The sequence below is a fragment of the Cyprinodon tularosa genome, unplaced genomic scaffold (genome assembly GCF_016077235.1).
Source record: "Cyprinodon tularosa strain WSP-4 unplaced genomic scaffold, ASM1607723v1 ctg120, whole genome shotgun sequence".
NCBI classification, from domain to species: domain Eukaryota; kingdom Metazoa; phylum Chordata; class Actinopteri; order Cyprinodontiformes; family Cyprinodontidae; genus Cyprinodon; species Cyprinodon tularosa.
In genome coordinates, this window is record NW_024038004.1 from 2,262,500 (window position 1) to 2,287,918 (window position 25,419).

Consider the following 25,419-nt stretch of genomic DNA (forward strand, 5'->3'; position numbering starts at 1 on the left):
TGGAACATTATAGAAGGCTGCTGTTGTTAGGCGGTGTGGGGGAGAAACGGCTAGTCGTGCGTTGTGCTTTCTCAAGATATAACATTTCAGCTCAATCTCTCGCTGTTGCACACATTTTAAAGTCGTTTCGTTTCTCTCACTCTATAATGAGCGACAACGAAAAGGAGTTCAGGGAGCAGGTGAGTTTTATATTTAGAAAATACCGAGTTTCTTCGGTTAAGAAAAAAAGCGGCTAGCTAATCTCACGGTTTCAAGCCGATGAACGCCTGAAGAGGTTTGTTTATTCGAAATGCTTAAGGTTTTTTAAAACTGCTGCCTGTATATAAGATGTAATTGAATTTATTGTTATTTTTTATAAATAATTAATTCTTGATAGTTGCAACAAAATCGAAAGTATAGAGTTACTTCCCAAGGCATGCTAGGCCAAACCATGCGGCCTTTTGCAGATCGGAGAAAATGGTTCCGCCTCGAGGTACTCTCGTTTGTTTTAAGCAATGCATAACGAAAGCTAAATAAAAGTATTACTGTATGTGAAACTTGTTCCTCGGTTATGTAAAAATTAACTTTATGAGATATTTTTCTAGGTTTTATTTATATTTCTTCTCTTTTATACCTTTTGGTTAAAACAGAAACCAACTTGCCTTATCACCCTTGTTTGTTTTTTGTCAAGGTTAAGGTGGGAAGAAAGGAAAATGGCCCAAGACGTGTCAGATGTGACGTTTTTAATATTTGAAGCTGATGGGGTTGATGCATGCTAATGTTTTGGAAGCTGAAAAGAAGCGATCAAGATCTGGCCTCACTTCTAGTGTTGTAATGGCAGATGGTAAAAGGGGGAAGAGGAGGAGGAAAAAAGAAGTCAGATTCAAACGGAAGAAAGAAGAAATGAAGGGTTGTTATGAAGTAATGAAGTGAACGAAGTTATGAAGTTAAGATCAGAAGTATAACTGGGTATGAGTGATCTCCTAACAACACGTTATATTTCTCTTTTACTGTTTCTTTCTGCTTAGCATGCTTTTTTTTGCCCTTTCTGTATCAGACACATCACTGAATGTTCCCCTCAATTCTATTAGATATATATATTTTTTTAGTTTAGCTAATTTATTTGTATTTCTATTATATAATGCAGTATATTATCTCAAATGTCCTGATAATTCCTGTCAAACCCTCTAATCTCCATACTGTGATGCTCCCCTTCTGAAAAGGGCATTAAGAGGGCTGAGGGGTTCTCCCCTCCTGGCCCTTTTTGCTTTGAGACAAACTGATCTGTAAATGGCTTCTGATACCCGTCTTTGGTCTACTCAGGACTCTCGGGGAGGCTCAAGGAGTGCATCCCCAAGGGGCTCGGCAAAATCCACCAGCCACTCTCCTGCACGCTCCAAAGATGGCTCCCGGAGATCTCAGTCCAGATCTCGCTCTCATTCCAGATCAAAATCCAGGTAAGAGTTTTAAAAAGCCTTTATAAGTCACATTTCTATGATATATGAAATAATGGTTCCCCCTTCCTTTGCCACCCCCAAAATAGATCAAGGTCCCATCGGAGCTCACGCAGGCGGTACTCCCGGTCCCGTTCCCGCTCTCGGCGCAGGCGTTCAAGGAGCCGCTCTCGAAGCTCGGATTACCGTAGACGCAGGAGCCATAGCCACTCCCCCATGTCGAATCGGCGCAGGCACATTGGCAACAGGGTGGGTTACCTCTTTGAAAAAAGTCTTAAAAGCTGTGTACCATTATTATAAGTCATGTTTCTATTTAACAGCAATATAGAACAATGCTTTGTTTCTGACACTTGTTTTTTTTTTTTTTTTTTTTTTTTATGTTCTACATTTGTCTTGTTTTAAATACCAGGCCAACCCAGATCCCAGCGCCTGCTTGGGTGTGTTTGGTCTGAGCCTTTACACCACTGAGAGGGACCTGAGGGACGTCTTTTCTAAATATGGCCCACTGGCTGAAGTCAACATAGTGTATGATCAGCAGTCACGTCGCTCGAGAGGTTTCGCCTTTGTTTATTTTGAAAACAGTGCCGACTCAAAGGAGGTAAGCATGTGTTTGGGTTACATATTTAGATCGCATTCTGCTTAGCTGGTGCTCATAATCTCATCTCTGTCAGGCCAAGGAGCATGCTAACGGCATGGAGCTGGATGGGCGCAGGATCAGGGTGGATTTTTCTATCACCAAAAGAGCTCACACCCCAACTCCTGGGATCTACATGGGACGTCCGACCTAGTGAGTGTTCGTGGAGGGGATGTTTTTATATTTTGTAAATGGGGGGGCATTTATACTTTGTACTGTGTGTATAAAGGTGACTTTTTGTGTTTGCAGTGGTGGTGGCGGCGGCGGCGGCGGAGGTGGTGGTGGTGGTGGTGGTGGAGGTGGTAGTTCATCACGACGATTTTCTAGGGAGTACGACAGGGGCTATGATAGAGGGTACGATCGAGGTTATGATCGCGACTACGATCGCTACGAAGAGCGAGATTACCGATCGTACAGGTACAGCAGTCTCATAAAACCACAAGTAGATTTTCTTGTGTTTTGTTCAGTACCTCTAAAATTCATGAAGACTAACTGTCAATTTTAAAACAGACGCAGATCACCGTCGCCATATTACAGCAGAGGTTACCGCTCACGATCTCGATCCTACTCACCACGTATGTATAAAAGAAACATTTTATATTTGGATTATAAATAGTAAATGTTAGTTTATGGTTAACAAGGACAAATCATCTATAATATATACTTGCTTATTATATAACTTGTGCAATGATTGAGGCTGTATTTTTTTAAGCAAATTAGATACTTATTTTTTGGGGTAAATGTGTAGTTCTTGGTGCATATGCTCCATGCAGGCTGAGTTTCTCAAAAACTGGCCTATGTAAATTGAGAGGGGGTGAATCTGTCACCAAATGAGCCATTTTATGGTGGCCTGAGATGCCCTTAAAAAGGGAGCTACAAGCTAAAACTTGTGAGGTAACATTAAAGACTTGATACCTTATTGGATGTATTTTCTTCACTAGAAAATGATTTCATCTAAAGGATTGAATATGGCCTTGAATTTACAAGTAACTCCATGTGGGTTCAGTGTTTTGCTGTCAGAAGGCAAAACATGGAAGAGTAGCAGCAGCAGTGCTACCAGGGCCTATAGTGGGGCAGTTACAGGTCCAGTTCCCCTGGTGGCTGAAAATTAGTATTGCTTCCATTTATTAGAGTTGATTTGATAATGGGATGCATTTTAAAGCTCTTTTTTTACCCCCTTACCTGAGCATTTGGTGTCTTTTTCTTAATCTATGCTTTTTTTTTTTCTTTTTTCTTTCAGGTCACTACTAGGCAACGAGGATCATCAACAGTGGTGGTGTTAACTTCCCAATGCTTTTTTTTTTCTCCATTTCTGTGTGTGAAAGGGACTTTTGCATGTGTTAATCTGTAAAAACGTTTTATTTTTATCTGCAACAATGTCAAAGCCAGTGCTAAGTTTTTAAGTTTGAATTAATCATAGAGGTCCAAAGTTTTTTTTTTTTTTTTTTTTTTTTTCTTTCATTCTTCTCAGTTGTGTTCTTTTCCTGAACATAATTCTGTATGTCAACTCAAGAAAAAAAGTCTTTTAAAATAATTGGAACAATAAATGCATTGCTTTAATTGACATGTTTTTAATCTTAATAGGATTTTTGTGTGTGTGGGGGGGTTATGTTTCCTTTTTAGTTTTTGTTCCATAGAGATTGCTTCTTTGAAAGTAGGAAAGGGGATTATGTGGTTGAAGAAATGCCCAACGGCTGTGTATTTTTGAATCATGCACCCTCCTTAGCTAAAATTCCCTACGCTGGAAACGCCTCCACTGGTAATTTTGTAAATTAAAACCGAATTAAATGTAATTTACATGTCCAGCAGAAGTTCTGCGACCAGAGCATCTGTTTTCAGACCCTGTTGCTGCTTTTGAGGGCACACCATCTTTGAAAAGAGTCTCCTAAACACACTTCCAGCTTTTAATTGTCATTACACTGTCATAAGCAACAAAATGAACTCTGCATTTAAGCCATCCCTTGGGGGAACAGTGGGCTGCCATTGTGCAGTTCCCGGGGAGCATCGTGTGGTTAAGGGTCTTGCTCAGAAACCCAGAGTGCAAGAGTCCATCAGTAAAGTCATTTTAGATGAATCTCGACACTTAATTTCTGGGGTAAATCCACTTTCATACCTTTTACCTTCCAAATAGTAAATGTGGCATCTGTCTTTGCTTGATTGTTACTAATTATCTGCTGTATATATGCAATAAAAACACATTGGCAAATTGTGTCATCGATAAGGTATTGTGGACTATGTATAAATGACATATCCAATGTATATTTATATCGAAATGTTTAAGGGTATGAGTTTAACCTATGTAGGTTCTACTACTAATAATTCCTAAAAATCCTGTCTAAAGAGGAAGGCTGTAGTTTTAACTCAGAATCACTTGTAACACCATAGACTTAAGGATAAAAGTTAGATTTCCAACAATTTTCTTAAAATATCTAATAACAGGTTATGGGGCAGTTTGTTTTTAATCTTTTTTGTTTTTATATCTTGTAAAAAAAAAAAACTCCCAAAATGTACGTATGTATGTTTACAGGAATCTACCAAGAATGCAGTTTCCAGGGTGCAAAATAATAAAAAACAATATATATATTTTAATCTATTAGGCGTTTCATCCAAATAACATTGTCAGGTGGTAATGATTTGTAAAGGACAACGCTTTGTTGCTCAGTTCTGATTTATATTTTTAAAATATTTTAATCAAAGTAAAGAAAGTAGATGATAAAGCTTTGCCAAGATGATCTTTCCTGTTATGGTGGATGCAAAGCAGCTTTAAGGTGCATACTACCACCACCTACTGGACATGAGCGTATAGCAACATTACAGTGAGCCGTATAGTTTCAGCAGATAAAAAAGATGGAGCCTTCCTCTGACGTGGGGTCCCAGATGCCACTTTGACCAATCAGATACGTTTGCGTCATGCCACTTCCGCTCAACTCAGACCTGCCTTTCCAGTGGAGTGCCTGGTGTGATCGGACAGCAGGAAAGCTAAAACCACGTAGGAAAAGGGACTAAAGGTATCATGCATGTTGTTTTCTCTGCCAAACTTTTTTTCCGGGATGTTTTAACTGACCTAAATGAATCCCTGGACGTTTATTTATCCGTTGCTGTCGTATACTTTGGGTGGTTCCAGTTAGCCACCTGCTAACGCCTAGCATGCAGTGTTTGAATGGGCATATAGGAGTATTGCTGCCTCAACACGTTTCCCCCATGGCTTTTATAGAACAATCCTGGCTTGTCTTGTAAACATATAAATGGTTTAGTTGTTCTATGCAGAATCTGATCATAAAACCCAGTATGTAAAGTATGTTTAATTGTTGAATATTTCTCTTTTTAAACCTTAGATGCCTCCAAAAAAGACAGAAGCTCCAAAACAGCCTCCACTAATTGGCCGATTTGGAACATCCCTGAAAATTGGCATTGTTGGGTTGCCAAATGTCGGGTAAAAAATACACCTTGCTGATTATGGAAATAATTTTTGAGTCATAACCAACATAATTGCTGCGGTATTGCTGATACTTTTCTGTCTTTGTAGGAAATCTACATTTTTTAATGTGCTGACCAAAAGCCAAGCTGCTGCAGATAACTTCCCCTTCTGCACCATTGACCCGAATGAGAGCAGGGTGCCAGTTCCTGATGAGCGCTTTGACTACTTGTGCCAGTACCACAAGCCAGCAAGGTTTGTTACAGCTGTTCAGTGATCATCATTATTACAGGCTTCCATTTGGACCAATCACAGCTGTAATATCCGGATTTGCAGTAAACCAAGCAGATCAAAAGAAGAGGATACATGAGTTTTCTGGAAAATGGTTCATGTTCTGTCAGGTTAGAGGAAAAACATGTGTAGTTTAAAGTATAGCCATAGATGAAAAATTAGATTCAGTTTTGGACTTTTAGTTGATCATTCTATTGTAATACGCTTCATCTAAACTATTGCATATTCAGGGTCGTTGCCCTTTGGTTACCATTTTGTGGCAGATGTTCTGCCAGGATTGCCCTTTAAATAGCTTCATCCATTAAAGAAAGAAGCGCCGAGGATACATTCAGCAAATGATGCCAGAACCTGTTTTAAGGAAAAATTCCAATCATTTTACACACAATTTGTACCAAAACCTTCCAAGTGCTTAAACACATGGCAATAGTGATGTTGCATCATGAAGCAATGCCAAACTGTATTGATACTGTTATATTGATTACTGACTCCTGCTGGACCTATTCAATCCCTCCAGGCAGCCTGTTTGACAGACAACTGTCACTGACTTGATGACGATAATATATTAAGTCATTTAAGTCATCATATCTTGCATTGTATTGTCTTTAATGACATATAAATATTACATGATGTGAACATGCATCCAAAAGTGAACATGCTTTGAGTGAAGATGTTTGTGGAGGAGGATTAATTTATTTATTTTATAGACTCTAATAAAAAAAAAATGAAGATACAAAAAAGCTTTTTTAACATCTTGAAATTTAGTCTGTCACAGTTTATAGATACTTCTCCAGCTGCAGAAAGAGTGCAGTTCAGACAAATTCTAAAGAAGGGCTTTGGTTGTCCTAGTATCTCATAGGATCCTGGTACCTGGTAATATTGGTCTATTCCGACTATCTGTTGATCTCCTGGATGGCATCAGCTGTGGCACTTTTGGTCTGCCTGCCCAATTTGATGTTGAGATTAAAAGGATATCTAGAAAAACAACAAATAAGCCTGCCTACATAATTTCCAAAACAAAGACAAACCGATAATGCTAACATCTCCGCAGTGAGTGCAGGCAGCTGTTGTGAAGACGACCCCGACTGGAACTAATTTACAATAACAGAAAATATTAAATACATTTTAATTCAGATAGGAAACTGAAAGGAAAAGGAAGACACAATAAGGTAACAAATTTCTAATTTTCCCGTATAAGATCAAAATGGTCCCATAGGACTGAAACCTTTCTTTGACTTGTGGCTGCTCCATAATTCTTGGTGAAGGTCTTTTTGGCTGTTGCATCCCGTTAACAGGTATGCTGCCTTTTAAACATCGGTTCTAAACAGCTTTTGTATTTTCATGTTAACGTTTACCGACACCGGGTTTTACTGGATAGATGCATAAAAGTTGCTGGACCCATTACAACCAGGCATCTACTATCACCCAAGGGTGCCGTACAGCTGTTGCTAAACTTTAAATGAATGAAGGAAAACTTAAACAGCCATGCTTCCATCTTTTTAATCACCCGTATGAAACTATTGAATCTAACATGACAAAGGCTGGAAAAGATGGAATGCATTGTTTATAGCACTGTCCAAATGAGTCCTTTTTTATTTTTTGTCTCTTCAGTAAAGTTCCTGCTTTCCTTAATGTGGTGGACATTGCTGGTCTGGTGAAGGGAGCTCATACAGGCCAAGGACTTGGAAATGCATTCCTCTCTCATATCAGTGCCTGCGATGCCATTTTCCATATGACCCGTGAGTAACTTGTAGCAAAACACATTTAGGGAAAGGGGAATATGCTTCCCTGTCAAACAAAACAAGTTTGATAATTTTCTTTTTTTTTTTATTGTTTTATGTAAGAGAGACTTTTGGTATGTTTAAGGTGCTTTCGATGATGAAGACATCACTCATGTGGAAGGCAACGTCGACCCAGTGAGAGACATAGAGATCATCCATGAGGAGCTGCGGCTAAAAGACGAGGAAATGATCGGCCCGATCATAGATAAGCTGGAGAAAACCGCCGTCAGAGGAGGAGACAAAAAACTAAAACCTGAATATGTAAGAAATTCTGATTTACGGTTACATTTAATATTCAGGTTGATTTCAGTGCATTTTAACACCAGTTGACTGATTGTTCCCTCAGGATATTATGATGAAAGTAAAGAACTGGGTTGTGGAAGAGAAGAAACATGTCCGATTTTACCACGAATGGAACGACAAAGAGGTATTAACCCGCATGCTTGATATACTAGAATTAATTAAGAAACATTTCTGAGTTATTAAATATTTTTTGTTATTGCTCTCTGCAGATTGAGGTGCTGAACAAATACTTGTTTCTGACATCAAAGCCCATGATTTACCTGGTTAATCTTTCGGAGAGGGATTACATCAGAAAAAAGAACAAGTGGTATTTTACTTTTTTTTTTTTTTTTTTGCTTTCCTCTCCAACTCGTTTCTAAATGTCTATCGAAATATAACTCCATAATTTAATCACACGTCGTCTTCTGATTTGAGGTTGGCAAAAATCAAAGAGTGGGTAGACGCCCACGATCCTGGTGCCGTGGTGATTCCACTGAGTGGAGCGCTGGAGGCTAAACTTCAGGAGATGGAAGAGGAGGAGAGGAATAAATACTGCGAAGAACAGAAAACGCAGAGGTCAGACTAATACCACCACCTGTGGGTTTTGGTATTCGCTCTCTGCAGCGTCTCATCAAAAAGTAATGCTTAATATTTATCTTCTGCTCTGAAACCAAAAGCTGTGTTTACATGGATCAGTCTGAAGAATGGGATTAAGACTGTGTGATTCTAACAGGATTGGAATGAGATGAGAATCTGACTGATGGGCTGGTTTGTCCCAATTGGCAGTATGATCAGCATGAATATAAACACTTATCACGATCAAATTCATTTTAATGAGGCGAGCTCACCTGCATCAGCATGGTGTCTCTGCTTTGAGTGTTTAGATGCTACAAGAATATAACAAATGGAACAAATATAAATCTGGGCCAATTACTTAAAAAAGGAAAACCAAAAATCTTTCAGAGTACACATTGGCTTCTCATTTTCAAAGTGTTATTCACCAGTCGCATATAAAAATCTGATTGAATGTATTCCCTTTTTTTTGTCGACAAAATCCACAAAAAAAAGCTGTCAGTGTTAATGCATTATTGGTTAATTAAAAAGAATCCATAACTTTTTTGTTTTAGATTTAATTTCCGACGCGTCCCTTTAACTAATCTGTAGATGGCCCTCTTTTGCCATTTTATTGAAGTGGTAAAAGATGGTGGATGAAAGAAAGTAAAGCCCATTTAACTTTGAAAAAAAAAAAAAAAAATATTTAGTTGGTGGAGTTGCTCTTACACCAGCTTTTTGTACCTCTGGACCAGAAGCCGTAGAACTTGATGGTTTCATAACAACCAGATGAAACCCGGAAGCGCAGCTGCTGAAAAGTAACGATGATGAATGGATAAAACTTTCATTATGGAGACTGAGGTGCACCAGTTTTTTGTAGCTCTAATCCTTTTTTTTTTCTATATGGTTTGCATGTAAAACTATTGGCAAATGCAAACGATAGTGTTTGAAAATGAAGCGCAGCTGCAGCCTAAACATAACACAGGAGATGCTGAATGGTGATATCTACCTGAATCAGGAAACGATGCAGAATCGACATGTAATTTATGCTTGTACTGAATAATTATACTATTGCACCAGAGTACGCTTGTTTTCAGCAGATATGTTTATATCCTTTCACTTCTGTACACAGCACATCCATTTTAGCACATTCATATCTGTATAATTCAGCACACTAATTATATTAAGTACATAAATGAGGAAGTTCTATAAGAAGAACCTGCAAAGGGCTCTAGGAAGGGGCCCCAGATTTTTTCAGACTTTGTTTTATTATAACAAAATAGTTTCTTTTCAGGTTTGCAGTAAGATACAATACAAGCTCTTTGATCCAGTGTCTTACTGATTGTGAATTTTCAGATTTCCGGTTAACCAGGATACATTTCTTCACTGCAGCGTTGTAAAATACATTATTGGGCCGGTGTCCCAGAGAATCCATAGTGTTCAGTTTTCACTCCTGTCACCCTCGAAGTTATCAGAATGACACACAAACCTTTGTTTTTAACTAAAAAAGGTCAGAAAATAGATTCTATAGTCATTTGATTCCCATTGAAGACTGGTTCGGTATTCAGCTTAGAACTGCCTTGATATGCAGACTAACAGTATGTCAGACATGCAATTCCAACAGTCGCAGTTAACTTCATTTAAAAAATGAATCGTTTGACAGCCCTACCAATAAAGTAACTTGCAGACAAATTCATAGTTGTATTTTGTTGTGATAGTATTCATCTTTGTTTTTGTTTGTTTAGTGTTCTGACCAAAATAATAAAGACGGGCTACTCGGCACTACAGCTGGAGTACTTCTTCACAGCCGGGCCAGATGAGGTCCGAGCTTGGACCATCAGGGTGAGTGCTATGATTCTCATATTTACAGACCTATTTGGAAATATCCTAGTGTCCTCATTTCCTTGTTCTCTGTCGAACTTCTCCCGATTCATTTTTCTCCATCTTTCCTTGTGTCCCTTCTCCTTTTATTTCTCTGATTCCTTATTCTGACTTTTTTCTTTTCTCCTATCTAACTTTCATTTGTTCCTTTCACCCAGATTTTGGTGGCATACAGCCTAAATCCTCTAATATGTACTATAAATATGGTGAACTCTGGTATTGTGTGTGTCGAAATGAAAGTTAAGTTAGAATTTAGAGTTGCTAATCTGGGTAGGTTTGAGGTTTTTAAATACACTATATTGCCAAAAGTATTTGCTCACCTGCCTTGACTCACATATGAGCTTAAGTGACATCCCGTTCCTAATCCATAGGGTTCAATATGACGTCGGTCCACCCTTTGCAGCTAGAACAGCTTCAACTCTTCTGGGAAGGCTGTCCACAAGGTTTAGGAGTGTGTTTATGGGAATTTTTGACCATTCTTCCAGAAGCGCATTTGTGAGGTCGCACACTGATGTTGGACGAGAAGGCCTGGCTCTCAGTCTCCGCTCTAATTCATCCCAAAGGTGTTCTATCGGGTTGAGGTCAGGACTCTGTGCAGGCCAGTCAAGTTCATCCACACCAGACTCTGTCATCCATGTCTTTATGGACCTTGCTTTGTGCACTGGTGCACAGTCATGTTGGAAGAGGAAGGGGCCAGCTCCAAACTGTTCCCACAAAGTTGGGAGCATGGAATTGTCCAAAATGTCTTGGTATGCTGAAGCATTCAGAGTTCCTTTCACTGGAACTAAGGGGCCAAGCCCAGCTCCTGAAAAACAACTCCACACCATAATCCCCCCTCCACCAAACTTTACACTTGGCACAATGCAGTCAGACAAGTACCGTTCTCCTGGCAACCGCCAAACCCAGACCCGTCCATCAGATTGCCAGATGGAGAAGCGCGATTCGTCACTCCAGAGAACGCGTCTCCACTGCTCTAGAGTCCAGTGGCGGCGTGCTTTACACCACCGCATCCGACGCTTTGCATTGCACTTGGTGATGTATGGCTTGGATGCAGCTGCTCGACCATGAAACCCATTCCATGAAGCTCTCTGCGCACTGTTCTTGAGCTAATCTGAAGGCCACATGAAGTTTGGAGGTCTGTAGTGATTGACTCTGCAGAAAGTTGGCGACCTCTTCGCATTATGCGCTTCAGCATCCGCTGACCCCGCTCCGTCAGTTTACGTGGCCTACCACTTCGTGGCTGAGTTGCTGTCGTTCCCAAACACTTCCATTTTCTTATAATACAGCTGACAGTTGACTGTGGAATATTTAGGAGCGAGGAAATTTCACGACTGGATTTGTTGCACAGGTGGCATCCTATCACAGTTCCACGCTGGAATTCACTGAGCTCCTGAGAGCGACCCATTCTTTCACAAATGTTTGTAAAAACAGTCTGCATGCCTAGGTGCTTGAATTTATACACCTGTGGCCATGGAAGTGATTGGAACACCTGATTCCAATAATTTGGATGGGTGAGCAAATACTTTTGGCAATATAGTGTATGTCAGAACCCCAAGTTAATTTGAGATTTCCTCTTGCTGTTTTACTCCCAACAGAAAGGAGCCAAAGCTCCTCAAGCTGCAGGGAAAATCCACACGGACTTTGAGAAAGGCTTCATCATGGCGGAGGTGATGAAGTACAGTGACTTCAAAGAGGAGGGCAGCGAGAGTGCAGCTAAGGCAAGTATAGCTGCAACACGGGATATATATATATATATATATATATATATATATATATATATATATATATATATATATATATATATATATATATATATATACACACATTTTATTTTTTTTCCATTCATGGCCACTGTGTTACTCAAAACATTCTCTCTTGATTTCATCTATTTTTTTCTCAGGCTGCTGGAAAATACAGACAACAGGGCAGAAACTATGTTGTGGAGGATGGTGACATTATCTTTTTCAAATTCAACACACCAAACGCACCCAAAAAGAAATAAAGGGACCAGATCACCGTCAGAGGAGTGTCTCAGTTGGGCTTCAGAGATCTGCACCGTCAGCTGGTTTTTAAAGTTTTTCTTTAAGACCTAAAATCAAACATTGTGCAAAATTATACCATTTAGTATAATCCCAAAAAAGGCATGTATTTACATCTTAAGCTAATCACTTGTTTGGATAATCTTCATCCAGCCTAGAAAGAGTTCAGCTATTTTTTTTTTTTTTTCTTTTTTTTTTCATGATGGGAAGTTGTGACTAAACCTAAATGCACCAGAAAGCAACTTAGCATTTCCCTTGTAATGATGCTGACATTTTAACATACAGAAGTCTTTTATTAAAATATATATTCAGTTTTATGTCATTATAATTGACCATTTAAATTCCAAAGGTTTGGTTACTTTACTGCTTTCAGTTAAACTTCAAGTTCAGCAGCATTCCTGTGGTTCATTAGACAACAAACAAGACTTCTTCCCTTAATAACTTCTTTGTTATCATTGAGAAAGGTTTTTTTATGGCATAGTTTTCTCCTAAAAACAAACAAACCTCTTTATTTATGTATAAAAGGAAAGTGAAAGCCATCATCCGGTGCAGAACGGAGCTGGGAAACAGAGGGATGTGAAGAGACAACTGATGATGCCTGATCAAATGATGAATTTTTGCTACATTTTTTGGCTTTTACTGACTCGCTGTGGCCTGGGTATAAAATAATAAAAACACTTCACCATGTATCCTTTGACAGAGCGTCACGCATCTGCTGGACTGAGCAGCACCTGGTTTATCCTTGTACCACATTGTCTTCAACCCCTCATTAGACATTGTGTCCTAAAGGAGAAATAATTAAATGGAAGTTGCATTTACATAAGAAATGTTGCCCCCATAAGTATTGTCAGTAAAATAAAATAAAAAAATCTGTTTTTGTTTTTTTTTTCCCACACGGTAGAAAATCTAAATAATGAATTTGAGTGAAACTCATATTAATATATCTGTATTAACGCTGCATAGACTCATCACCAAAGTTGCCACCAAGCTTTAATACATTCTGTTCCTGTGGATTAAAATCATTTTATTGATGACCTGCTGGAGTGGCCATGATTTTCCTCATGCCTGTCCCCTCCCCCACCTCTTTCTGCTAAATACCAATCTGCAGGTTAAAGGATAACAGCTTTTATTTTTTAACTTGGATCTTTTTGTTGGTAAATCCTTGGTACAAAGCCAGCTTCGCAAATCTATCTCAATTGAGCCAATTTTGATCAGATTTTAAATGCAATAAAAAGGTTATCTTATTACAACATAATTCCTGTTAGGTTGTCTCAAACATTTTTCAAAACAAAAATGTTTGAGGCAAAACGTATTTGCTATAAGGGTAAGTACAGGTGCTGGTCATAAAATTAGAATATCATGAAAAAGTAGATTGATTTCAGTAATTCCATTTAAAAAGTGAAACTTGTATATTATATTCATACATTACATACAAACTCATATATTTCAGATGTTTATTTTGTTTAATTTTGATGATTACAAATGACAACAAATGAAAATCTCAAATTCATCATATCAGAAAATTAGAATATTGTGAAAAGGTTCAAAATTGATGGCCCCTGGTGCCACACTCTAATCAGCTAATTAACTCAAACCACCTGCAAAAGCCTTTAAATGGTCTTTCAGTCTAGTTCTATAGGCTACACAATCATGGGGAAGACTGCTGACTTGACAGTTGTCCAAAAGACGACCATCGACACCTTGCACAAGGAGGGCAAGACACAAAAGGTCATCGCTAAACAGGCTGGCTGTTCACAGAGCTCAGTGTCCAAGCACATTAATAGAGAGGCGAAGGGAAGGAAAAGATGTGGTCGAAAAAAGTGTACAAGCAAGAGAGATAACCGCACCCTGGAGAGGATTGTGAAACAAAACCCATTCAAAAATGTGGGGGAGATTCACAAAGAGTGGACTGCAGCTGGAGTGAGTGCTTCAAGAACCACCACACACAGACGTATGAAAGACATGGGTTTCTGCTGTCGCATTCCTTGTGTCAAGCCACTCTTGAACCACAGACAGCGTCAGAAGCGTCTTGCCTGGGCTAAAGAGAAACAGGACTGGACTGCTGGTGAGTGGTCCAAAGTCATGTGCTCTGATGAAAGTAAATTTTGCATTTCCTTTGGAAATCAAGGTCCCAGAGTCTGGAGGAAAAGAAGAGAGGCACTTCATCCACGTTGCTTGAAGTCCAGTGTAAAGTTTCCACAGTCAGTGATGGTTTGGGGTGCCATGTCATCTGCTGGTGTTGGTCCATTGTGTTTTCTGAGGTCCAGGGTCAACGCAGCCACATACCAGGAAGTTTTAGAGCACTTCATGCTTCCTGCAGCTGACCAACTTTTTGGAGATGCAGATTTCATTTTCCAACAGGACTTGGCACCTGCACACAGTGCCAAAGCTACCAGTACCTGGTTGAAGGACCATGGTATCCCTGTTCTTAATTGGCCAGCAAACTCTCCTGACCTTAACCCCATAGAAAATCTATGGGGTATTGTGAAGAAGAAGATGCAATACACCAGACCCAACAATTCAGAAGAGCTAAAAGCCACTATTAGAGCAACCTGGGCTATCATAACACCTGAGCAGTGCCACAGACTGATCGACTCCATGCCACGCCGCATTGCTGCAGTAATACAGGCCAAAGGAGGCCCAACTAAATACTGAGTGCTGTACATGCTCATACTTTTCATGTTCATACTTTTCAGTTGGCCAACATTTCTATAAATCCTTTGTTTTTATTGGTCTTCAGTAATATTCTAATTTTCTGATATGATGAATTTGAGATTTTCATTTGTTGTCATTTGTAATCATCAAAATTAAACAAAACATCTGAAATATATGAGTTTGTATGTAATGTATGAATATAATATACAAGTTTCACTTTTTAAATGGAATTACTGAAATCAATCTACTTTTTCATGATATTCTAATTTTATGACCAGCACCTGTATACAAGTTTAATTTTGGCTTGGAGACAAATGATGTGGCAAAACCCCTGTATACATTTGTGGTAAACAAATTGACAAACTTGATGTATCTGGCTTATTTTCCAGCCTAAAGGGTTGAAATCTGGTAAATTTTCAATTTTAACCTAAACTGTGGGGAGTGAAATCAGTGATAAAGTAGCTGACTAAAGATTAATAATGTCTTACCACACATTAAAAATCAGTTTCCTTATTGTTGTCCATGAATTTTAAAGTTTTAGAAATAAGATTAAAAGAAATACAACTCTTCCTGATTAAATTTTCTCCATACTACCTTGTATCCCTTCTCCTCTTATTTATCTCTTTTAATTCCTTTTTTTTTGTCTCTCTACTTTTTCCTTATCTCCTATCTCACTTTGAATCATTCCTTTCACCCAGATTGTGGTGGCATACAGCCTACATCCTTTAATGTGTACTATATGTTTTCTTTAATCGTATGAGAACTGTCAAATATCTCATCGGCAGTATGAACTCTGAGCTGGACTTTGGGTTCTTTCTGCATTGAGCTTGCTTGTTCTCCCCATGCATGCAAAACTGGCTCCTTCCTCTCAACTTCCAAAAATATGAATGTTGGACCGATCTAACAGTATTATAAGTACATATATGGTTGGATGTCTACCCTGATAAACTAGGGACCTGTCCAGGACCTACCCCACATAGCCTGATGGAGATGGGCACTAGACCCCCCTTTGTTACCCTGATGGACAGAAGATGAATGAATGAAATCTAAACGATGTGCATATGAAATGAAGGACAAAACTGTTTATATATTTGGGTATAATGGCAAAAAACAAGTATGATGTAATAGCAAATCGTATATAAAAAAGAAAAATGTAAAGGATGAGCTGTATAGTAGAAAAATAATTCAACTTTATTGATCTCACACTGGAGAAATGTACTTCTGCATTTAACCCATCCCCTTGGGGAGCAGTGTGGGGTTAAGGGTCTTGTTCAGGGACTTAGAGTGCACATTTAATAGCTAAAAGTACTATGAAGTTATAAGAAAGATGAAGTCCTATTGTAAAATAATAATAAAAAAAGATCTAGTTTGGATTCATAGTCCTGCTTTTTCTGGTTTTATGACAGGGTTAAGGAAAACATACAAAGGTTTACCTACTCTATCCGTTTAAACAGGCTATTTTGCTTCTTTAACATTTGACATTCAATCTGGATTTTTTTAGGGGGGGAAATGATTATTTTCTGATAGATTGATTCAAGGCTGAATTTGTTTAAAACTTTAAACAAAATACTATCAGTGAAGTTTGTTTCAAATTTTATAGTGGAAGCGCAATACTATACATGAAAAACGGGGGAAACATTTTTTAATCAACCTGAAGTGCTTTAACAGTGAATTTATAAAGTAACGATTTCATCAACTACATTCCGCTCGACAAAACAGGAAACATCCATGCTACAAAAAACTGGATTAGCATCCTTCTCAGCCAATCAGCTTTCTCGACATTCCTGCCTGGCCAATCACGTTCCCCGACATTCCTGCGGAGCCTATCACATCAAGGAAGAAGGGCGGGCCCTCTTGTAATGTGATCGACGTCGAGCTTTCCCGCACCGTCAATCAAAAATAGAAAAAAATCGACCCGATTTCAACGATCAACACTAGCCCGCCTTTGATAAAATAATCATGTTAGGAGTTTGGTTGGTCTGGTAATCCTCTATATTTACGCTATGACTAAAACGTAAACGTCTAGCGCATCGAATCGGCAGCTAATCGGTGAGTTTGTGAGAGCAGCAGCGAAGAGAGCTTCGTCTTTTTGTCGTTAGCTCCTACGCTAACAAGCTGGATATGGTTAGCTAACCTAGCTTGCTGGCTACCTCTCGGAGTTGACAAAGTAAAAAACTGTCGTTCTGGGCCCGAATGCTGCTGGGATCTATGCCGCAGAATTGAATTTCACAGACGGCAGAGCGGAGAGTGGGGATGCTTTGCGGGATTTTCTGGCAGGCAGGAGTTGAAGATTGCAGACTTTTTCTCGGTTTCCCCCTCTCTCCCTGCTAGCGCCAGAGCGGTCTCTCAAACAAGGAGAAATGGCGTCCGCGGACGTGGACAGCAGTCAGAGCGAGTTCCTGCAAGCTGGCGGTGCGGCCGAAACACAGGTATCCAGCACATTTCCCACCTCCCTGCCGCTTTCCAATTCTGGTTGTGGTTTTTTAAGAGCTTGAAGTTCACACGTTTTAAATTTTTGATGGCATTGGGTGAAAGCCGTACACTTCCTGTGTTCCCCTCAATAACGGCCACCCACTTACCCCCTTTAAAACCCGCCCATAGTGGGTAGGACGCTAAAGTCGGTTACTTCCAGATAGCCTGATGTACCTTAGGCTTCGGAGGATGCGTCCATAGCTAAATGTGTGTCTGGAGAAGTTGCTATAATCATAACAATATGGTTCAGTTGGCTTGCAACAGCCTCCCATCCCCCACCCTTTCCTGAGCCTCTCCTCGCCTGCCTCCTGACTCCGTTTACTTCCCATCAGTCAGATCTGCACGATCTTTCACTTTTTGCTTTAATCTATCTCTTTACATTGAACACTTTTCTATTTTATAACTTAATCGAATGGTTATGGTTATTTCCTGCTGCTTTGATGTGATCCGAGGTGTCTTTTTGAGCTTGGTGTCCTGATTTGATTGGGAATTGGTTGCATTGCCTGGAACTGTTACACGTTTCTTTGACTGGTAAATATGTAAGTTAAGGCCTTACAGGGTCACTTGTTTTTTGTTAGTTTTTTTTTATTGGGGGGATCACTGGTTTTCAGCCACATCTCTCTACTTTGGCTCTGCCAGTATTGATCTGCTACAGTTTGTTTCTACTGTCTGTTTTAGTCCTTTACTTTGACTGGGCCATTTTAACACATGCATATGTTGATCCGTCCCTTTGATTGTCGGTTGATTAGTCCTTTTAGTCTTTTTGTATCCTAAACCATATCTTGCATTTAGCTCTGTTCATCTTCCCATTATCATCTATGGATGATCTATCCATAACTGATATCCTTCCACAAGTTTTCCTGCCCAGAGGCCCGTCCTCTATATGTTTGCTGTCTCTCCTACACATGAGAGCTTAGATGTCCTGATTGAATCGTGGCTAACTACAGACATGGACAGCCGCTTACGCCTTTTGTTTTTTTCACCCTGTCCTTACATCGCTTGTGGCAGACTGGGCAAAGGGACTCTTCTAATGGCCATCTTCCAATAATGGCTTTCCATAAAGGTCTCATTTGTGGAGTGTGTAACTAATAGTCCTGGTTGCTGATTCTTTGGTTCTCATCAGTTGTTTCAGAGTTATCAGGTGCATCTTGGCTTTCTTTATGATTTACTTCTCTTTTTGTCAGAGGATGGCAGTGATGTGGTAGCTGGTGGTTTAAAGTTGTTCTCTGCTCTGCCCATTTTCCAGATCATTGATTGAACGATGCTTTTTCACACCTGCATCCTGTTTTTCTGTGTCTCTTGCTCTTGGTGATTGTTTTGATTGTTTACTTCTTTCTCTTCCAACTTGCATCTGAGCTGTTCACAGATCTATTCCTGTTGAATCCAAAGATTTTATTTTATTTAGAGAAGGATTTCATGAAAATAAATAAGAAAACAGTGCAACTTTTTCAATTTCAGTTTATTAACTATGTTTGTTGTGAAGAAGTCTAAATGCTTTTTTACGTACATGTTCCCCTCTGCTAGATTACCAAATACTAAATCACCTCCTGTACTTCTGCTGATGACAAACAGCTTTATATTTCTGTGTTGCCTCATGACTGCCACCCAAAGCATCTATGGGATCAAACAACACTGAAGTGATTGTCTTTGGCCACAAAGTGCTTTCACTTTTTAGATTAGGTCTCAAATACGTTTGCTGATATTTAAATGTTTGCTAATATGAGCGCTGCTTCTGCTCCCAGACAACAGACATGTCAGCTATTCAGTTGACGAGCTCAGACCGATGGGAGGTGCTGACCCCCGTCTCGGCTGCAAAGGAAGACCAAGGCGTCGTTCACATTCCAAACTCGGGGATTGTCACATCTAACGGGCAGTACGTTCTTCCAATCGGGAGTCTTCCCAGCCAGCCCATTTACGTCACAGCATCTGGGAGCGAAGCCACGGCTAACGGAGTGGCCGGCATTCAGTACCAGGTAATAAAAGTGGCAGGGAAGCGTCAGTAAAGTTTGCCCAAATAATTTTCGTGCTCACCGACGTCGCTTTGCTTTTATAGGTCATTCCCCAAATTCAAAATGCAGATGGGACACTCACAGGATTCCCAACACAAGGACTGGATGACGGCACGGGCCAGATTCAACTTCTCCAAGATGGCAACCAGGGCAATATAGGAATCAGCTGCTCCACGACAGCTGCTACAGACCTCCTCACGCAGGCGGGCCAGGTTCAGTCCATCCAGGGCGTCTCCTTGGCCGGAGGCTCGGCGTACGCCGGCACTGTCCCTGTAGGGCTTCCTGGCAACATCACCTTTGTCCCCATAAACAGCGTGGATCTGGAGTCCCTTGGGTTGACTGGGGCTCAGACAGTACCAATCGCCACAGGGGTAACGCCGGAGGGCCAGCTGATCATGAGCAGCCAGCCCCTGGAGAACCAGAGCCAGGATGGCAACAACAAACAGTCCCTGGTGACAGTGAGCGACAGCAACAACCAGGATATCTACGTGCCAACCACTTCCTCCTCTTCCTCCAACACCTCACAGCTCCCAGCAACCATCGATGGGACGGGGGTTCTCACTCAGGCCACAGCTGTGTCTGCGGGAGTGTCTGATCCATCCTCCACGGAAAACTACAACTCCCATAACCACCTACAGCAAATCCAGGTCAGTAAGCAGCAGACATAATCTAGCAAAAATCTAAACTTTTAGTCAAATCTGTCAGAATGACCGATCCCTGTAAATCAAACTGACGGATGATGTGACCTCAGTGTACAGCTGATCTATAAAGGTTTATTTACTAACCAGCCACAAAAGCCACCATCCCTGTAGTGAAACATGGTGGTGGAAGCATCATGGTGTGGGGATGCTCTTCCTCAGCAGGTCATGGTCAATAGAGGGAGTACCGTCTGATGCAATAACTCTTGGTTTGAATTCTTGGGGTGGTTCATTGTGATTCCGCTCCTCTTTGTGAAGGTGTCCTCCTCCAACGCCACCACCATCTCTCAGCCCATCCTGCAGCTGGCAGGCGACACTCAGGCCCAGGTGGCTCAGGGCCAGGACCTGACTGGAGGCGGTCAGACTCTGCAGAGTGTGCAGCTGGTGAACCCTGGTACCTTCCTGATCCAGGCTCAGACTGTCACCGCCACGGGGCAGATTCAGTGGCAGACCTTCCAGGTAGTGTTGTCCTGCTTCACGATGATCTGAGTTCTTTCACAATGTGAAACAATTTAAACGAGTTCTTTTCTTTTTTTCTTTTCCAGGTTCAAGGTGTCCAGTCGCTCCAGGGGCTCCAGATTCCCCAGGGACAGGGCCAGGGCCAGCAGTTGACGCTAGCACCCATCCAGACCCTCCCCTTGGGCCAGACTGGCCAGGTCAGCCTCCCTAACCTCCAGACAGTCACAGTGAACTCCGTAACACAAACTGGTGTCCAGTACACACAGGGAGAGGATGCAGGCAGTCCAGCTGGTAAAGCCACAGATTCCCAAACTTGAAATAGTTCCTTTTAGTCCCTCTCTGTCAGAGACTGTGACTCTTTCTCTGTGCATCCCGCCTCAGGCATCCAGATAAAAGAAGAGCCGGACTCTGAGGAGTGGCAGCTGAGCGGGGACTCCACACTGAACCCCAGCGACCTGAACAACCTCCGTGTCCAGATGGGAGACGAGGAGATGGAGGGAGCAGGCGCGGATGGCAAAAGGCTGCGCAGAGTGGCCTGTACTTGCCCCAACTGCAAGGAGTCTGGAGGGAGGTGGGTGTCTGATTCTCTAATATTTGTCTTTTCGGATTTTGTCATCTACCTTATTTCATTTTTATCCCTTCTGTTCCCATTTTTCTTGTCTTAACCTATTCATGTGCGTCCTTCCTTTGCCTGTCATTTATTCTTTATTCCTCCCTACCTTGTTTTTTTTTTCTCCTCTCCATCACTCCTTTACCTTTGTATCTTTCCTTTCTTTTATCTTTCCGTATATTTTCCCCTTTACGTTTACGGTTCTTTCAGTTGTGTTCCTTTTCCTATCAATCTCACGTAGCTTGTAATTCTTCTCTCTATATTATGTCGTCTTATTATTACCAGAACTCCCCATGATGATCTTTTACTGATTTCTTTTTGCGTCTGTCTGTCAGGGGCTCTGGCGTGGGCAAGAAGAAGCAGCACATCTGCCACATCGTCGGCTGCGGGAAAGTCTACGGGAAAACGTCCCACCTGAGAGCTCACCTGCGCTGGCACAGCGGAGAGAGGCCCTTTGTTTGCAACTGGATGTACTGTGGGAAGAGGTTCACCAGGAGCGACGAACTACAGAGACACAGGAGGACGCACACAGGCGAGTCTATCTTGGTTCCTCTGCAGGTTTTAGACTGCTGGGTTGGAGTTTGCAGATACCAGCCTTGGTTTTAGGGGTGTGTGATGCATCTAGGGATCTTTTCTGTAGAACTAGGGATTTCATGGATTCCTAGCGTGGGGTTAGGTTTTAATAGTCATTGTTCATTAATTGAACATCTTAAAAACTGATGGAAAGGTGAGAAACATGAAAGAAAAGGATAAAAAGAAGTTTTCAGATTCCATTAGGATCAGTAAATAATAACAATGTATGCGATATTCAGCATTAAGGTTTGTTATTTCTGCTCCACAATAAAGATTTTGGCGTTGATGTCCTTAAATTCTTCTGCCCTCTAGTGGTAGCAGCAGCACATTAAAATGTAGAAAGACGCTCATAAAGAAATGTTTTGCTAAAGAAATATTTGTGAGCGGGTTGAATGTTTAGACCTTTAGTTTCGTATAAATATACTTCTCTTTAATGTATATTTTAGTCTAGAATGAGGAGAAAGTATCAGCTCTTTAAAAGTAAAATCTAAAACATCAACTATTTCTTCGACTGTTAAAATAATTAGTTTCATTATAAGCTATTGCATATATTTAGCATTTTGATTTATCTATATGGAATAGGCAGCCTCTAAATCTATATTTGGTTATTTTGTGATTTTATTTTTTTTTGTAGCTCTGTGCTTTAGATAACAGTCTATCAAACATATTAAACAATTAGTTGCAAGCTGTTTCATTTAAATTAGCTTTAAAACATTACCTGGATTAAAATGGGGCTTTTCTCAAGTTTCCATGCTGCTGCTTTGCAAGTGGAGATATTTCCAAACAGAGAAGGATAACAAACCTTTTATTAGGTGGCTGAGGTGTATTGCTACCTTACATTAAAGCATGCATGTAATGTAAGGAAACCCCAGAATTAGCTTGCTAAGACTTGGTGGTTTGCTGAATACTAAAAACAAAAAACTTGTGATGGAGGTTCAGTTTGGCTGTCGATGCTTTTGTTTTGAAATTGCATACTATTGTCTTACCTGAATTCCACAGTTTATGTAGGTTGGTTACTGATATGAAGCTTTATTCTATAAACGGATTCCTCCTGTGTGTAGATATTTTTTTATATTTCATAAAAAAGATGTAGGTAAATATTTAGTTTTACAGTATATAATAATATATCTTCTGATTTTGAAAACATAAAATCTGATTTTTCTGGAAGGAATTTTAGAACGGATCGTTAAATACATTGAAATATGAATTTAATTGCATAAGTGTATTTTTAATATAAAATGTATGAAAGGCTTAAACTGTGATTAAGAAATGCATGGAGTAGTGTAAGTTATGTGAATACAAAATGTTGAGCAAACTGGGAGAATTAAACTCTGTAAACTGAGGTAACCTGACAAAAGGTGTGCATGGTCGCCCTGCAGGAGAGAAGAAGTTTGTGTGCTCGGAGTGCTCCAAGAGGTTCATGCGCAGCGACCACCTGGCCAAGCACATAAAGACTCATCAAAACAAAAAGGGCGCCGTGCCCACCTCCACGTCTCCGCCCACTGACACCGTCATCACCACGGACGGAACCACGCTCATCCTCCAGACCGCCTCCGCCCATGACCTCGTAGGCAATCAGGAGATCCCTCTGCAGCTGGTTACCGTGGCGCCCAGTGAGGTCCTGGAGTGAGTGATGGGGAGGGTGGGGCTTCTGACAACAGGCCAATTACAGGGACCTTTTGAGCTTCTCTTCCCCTCCAATTTTTTTTTTTTAAACATATGAATATATACATAAATATATATGACAAATATATATATTTTAAGTGAAATTTATCGACGTTATGTTTGTTTTTTGCAGTCTTTTTATAGGGGGGCAAAACATTAAATGTGGTTGCTATGTACACATGTAAACACATGACACCAATCATGAATTAACACTCAAGAACACAACGTGAAATGCCTTACTTTGTATGATACTCTTGTATAAATGCTGGAAGTGCATGCAAATGATGTGACGATAATGGATTTTAATGATTGAGGAGGAAGTCCTGAACCTTCATCTCTCTGAGATGATCAAGGAGTTTTCGTTATTTTAATTCTCCTTGAGGCAGGAGGGGTGCGAGTGAAACCCAGTGCTCCGTTTGGAAGCAGGTATAACACGTCGAGCTGCTGCCGGGACTGGATGCCTGCTTTTAAAAGAAAAGTTTAACTTTTCTTTTGTTTGTTTTTTGCTTAACATTTATACTGGAAACTACCTGATGTGTGTTCAGGATCAGTGGAGCTTTAGGAGTCCTCCATGCTTACTTATTTCAGTTCCCAGTGTTTATGTTAAACATCACCTCAGTCACATGTAATATAAGTTGGTTGCTACACGTTTTATTTGCACGCAGCAGTCGTCTCCCAACAGCGTGGCGGCGCAGACGGTCAGAGCGGGCAGCTGTCGTTTAAAGATCTGGAAGACAAAGCCAGTGTCTGGTGGGCTGGAGCTAAACATCCCGCCCGTCACTGCCAAAGCATGCCGTCGTTCCTCTGTGCTTTTTCATGTACTGCAGAGAAGAAACGCCTGTTTTTTTTCTCTTCTGTTGTAAATCGATCTTGTATTTCAGTCTCTTTACTAATCCAGGTGACGACGATCAGACGGCGAAGGAGAACGTATGCGAATGTTACCATGCGAGGAAATGAGCAGATTGTCATCCGACGCTACGATAACATCCTGTGAAACGGCTGTTGCAATAACTGCTCTGATGTCGTTTGAAAGAGAAACAATCACGCCATTTGACTTTTATTATTTTTTATTTAATGTAATCCTCTGTCTTCATGTCTGTAGCATTCTTTTACATGTATATTCTTCTTTTCACCTTGTTATAGAAGCCATTACTTAGTTAGATAAATTTGTTGTATCAAAACCTTTTAAGTAATTTTTTAAACAAGAATTGGTGTAAAAATTGAATGTTACCTTTTGTAAAACCTTTTTTCAAATGGATCACAATAAAAGTCAGAAAGCTTCCAGTTTTTTTGGGGGGAGTTTGTGTTTAACAGTTTGGATCAGGTGAGACGGCATAAAAATAAATCCTGAAGGATTTAAGGGGGGAAAAATTTGAAACAGAAAGATGAACACTTTCAGAGAAATTAATCTCTGGGTTCTTAGAATCATAGATAATAATTATTTTAGATGCAGAAATGATTTTTTCCAACCATCCTATCTGAATATCCCGTCTATAAAAAAAAAGTGGCGTTTTTCCCTGAAAATGGTTTGCACTGTAATAATCAAGCCTTCCGGTTTTCTTTTAATGTGAACAATCAGCTTTTTTATGTATTTTTTTAGAATTAAATTCCCTTCATGGTTTGGTTGAATGAACCCATAACCATCATCCCTGAAGCTTCTTACTCTCCTTTAAATCTGAGGAAAAACAAAGATTCAATAAAGTCCTGAAATCAGTGCAAACTACATCTGACAGCCCATACAGAAAAAAACGAGCATGTGCGTCACAAAGTCCATTCCTGTCATGTGTACCACATATACATAATAAAAAAACAGCGAAAACACCCAAACCGTTTGGAGCGGTTAGGTTCTGGCGTGTGGTCAGTGTATCGTGATTTTTCGTTCTCTTAACAGTCCTCGGTTTGTTGTGGATCTTCACAGCTCTGAGTGAACATCTGAGGACAGAACCAGAGGAAGGTCAGAACGGAAGCTGTTG

The 25,419-nt window shown here is 40.4% G+C and overlaps 4 protein-coding genes across 10 annotated transcripts in view; 3 read left to right on the forward strand and 1 right to left on the reverse strand.

Moving 5' to 3' along the window:
• Positions 1 to 3,631, forward strand: LOC119775420 (transformer-2 protein homolog alpha-like). 3 transcript variants are annotated; one of them, XM_038273407.1, is made up of 9 exons: positions 7 to 179; positions 671 to 948; positions 1,303 to 1,436; positions 1,523 to 1,682; positions 1,843 to 2,031; positions 2,105 to 2,220; positions 2,317 to 2,484; positions 2,578 to 2,642; positions 3,308 to 3,631. In XM_038273407.1, exons 4-9 carry the CDS (start codon positions 1,650 to 1,652, stop codon positions 3,316 to 3,318), a joined length of 582 nt encoding a protein of 193 aa, XP_038129335.1. In that variant the 5' UTR covers positions 7 to 179; positions 671 to 948; positions 1,303 to 1,436; positions 1,523 to 1,649; the 3' UTR covers positions 3,319 to 3,631. The 3 variants fall into 3 exon arrangements, with proteins under 3 accessions (XP_038129326.1, XP_038129335.1, XP_038129342.1); XM_038273414.1 differs by having other exon boundaries at positions 821 to 948; XM_038273398.1 differs by lacking the exon at positions 671 to 948 and having other exon boundaries at positions 1 to 179.
• A 1,294-nt stretch (positions 3,632 to 4,925) lies between these two features.
• LOC119775440 (obg-like ATPase 1) lies at positions 4,926 to 13,178 on the forward strand. Its single transcript, XM_038273424.1, has 11 exons — positions 4,926 to 5,075; positions 5,403 to 5,500; positions 5,594 to 5,737; positions 7,382 to 7,509; positions 7,637 to 7,812; positions 7,898 to 7,978; positions 8,064 to 8,161; positions 8,269 to 8,409; positions 10,131 to 10,227; positions 11,862 to 11,984; positions 12,167 to 13,178. Exons 2-11 carry the CDS (start codon positions 5,403 to 5,405, stop codon positions 12,266 to 12,268), a joined length of 1,188 nt encoding a protein of 395 aa, XP_038129352.1. The 5' UTR covers positions 4,926 to 5,075; the 3' UTR covers positions 12,269 to 13,178.
• Positions 13,179 to 16,846: 3,668 nt separating this feature from the next.
• Positions 16,847 to 24,730, forward strand: LOC119775472 (transcription factor Sp3-like). 2 transcript variants are annotated; one of them, XM_038273468.1, is made up of 8 exons: positions 16,847 to 17,389; positions 19,175 to 19,405; positions 19,486 to 20,088; positions 20,398 to 20,598; positions 20,685 to 20,889; positions 20,980 to 21,169; positions 21,544 to 21,740; positions 23,161 to 24,730. In XM_038273468.1, exons 1-8 carry the CDS (start codon positions 17,321 to 17,323, stop codon positions 23,409 to 23,411), a joined length of 1,947 nt encoding a protein of 648 aa, XP_038129396.1. In that variant the 5' UTR covers positions 16,847 to 17,320; the 3' UTR covers positions 23,412 to 24,730. The 2 variants fall into 2 exon arrangements, with proteins under 2 accessions (XP_038129396.1, XP_038129402.1); XM_038273474.1 differs by having other exon boundaries at positions 16,848 to 17,009.
• Positions 24,496 to 25,419, reverse strand: part of uggt1 (UDP-glucose glycoprotein glucosyltransferase 1) — a 41,964-nt gene continuing 41,040 nt past the window's right edge. For all 4 annotated transcript variants that reach the window (XM_038273456.1, XM_038273451.1, XM_038273444.1 and 1 more), the window contains one exon: positions 24,496 to 25,378. In XM_038273456.1, coding sequence (XP_038129384.1) covers positions 25,359 to 25,378 — 20 coding nt within the window. In that variant the 3' untranslated portion in view covers positions 24,496 to 25,358. The remainder of the gene's footprint in view (positions 25,379 to 25,419) is intronic.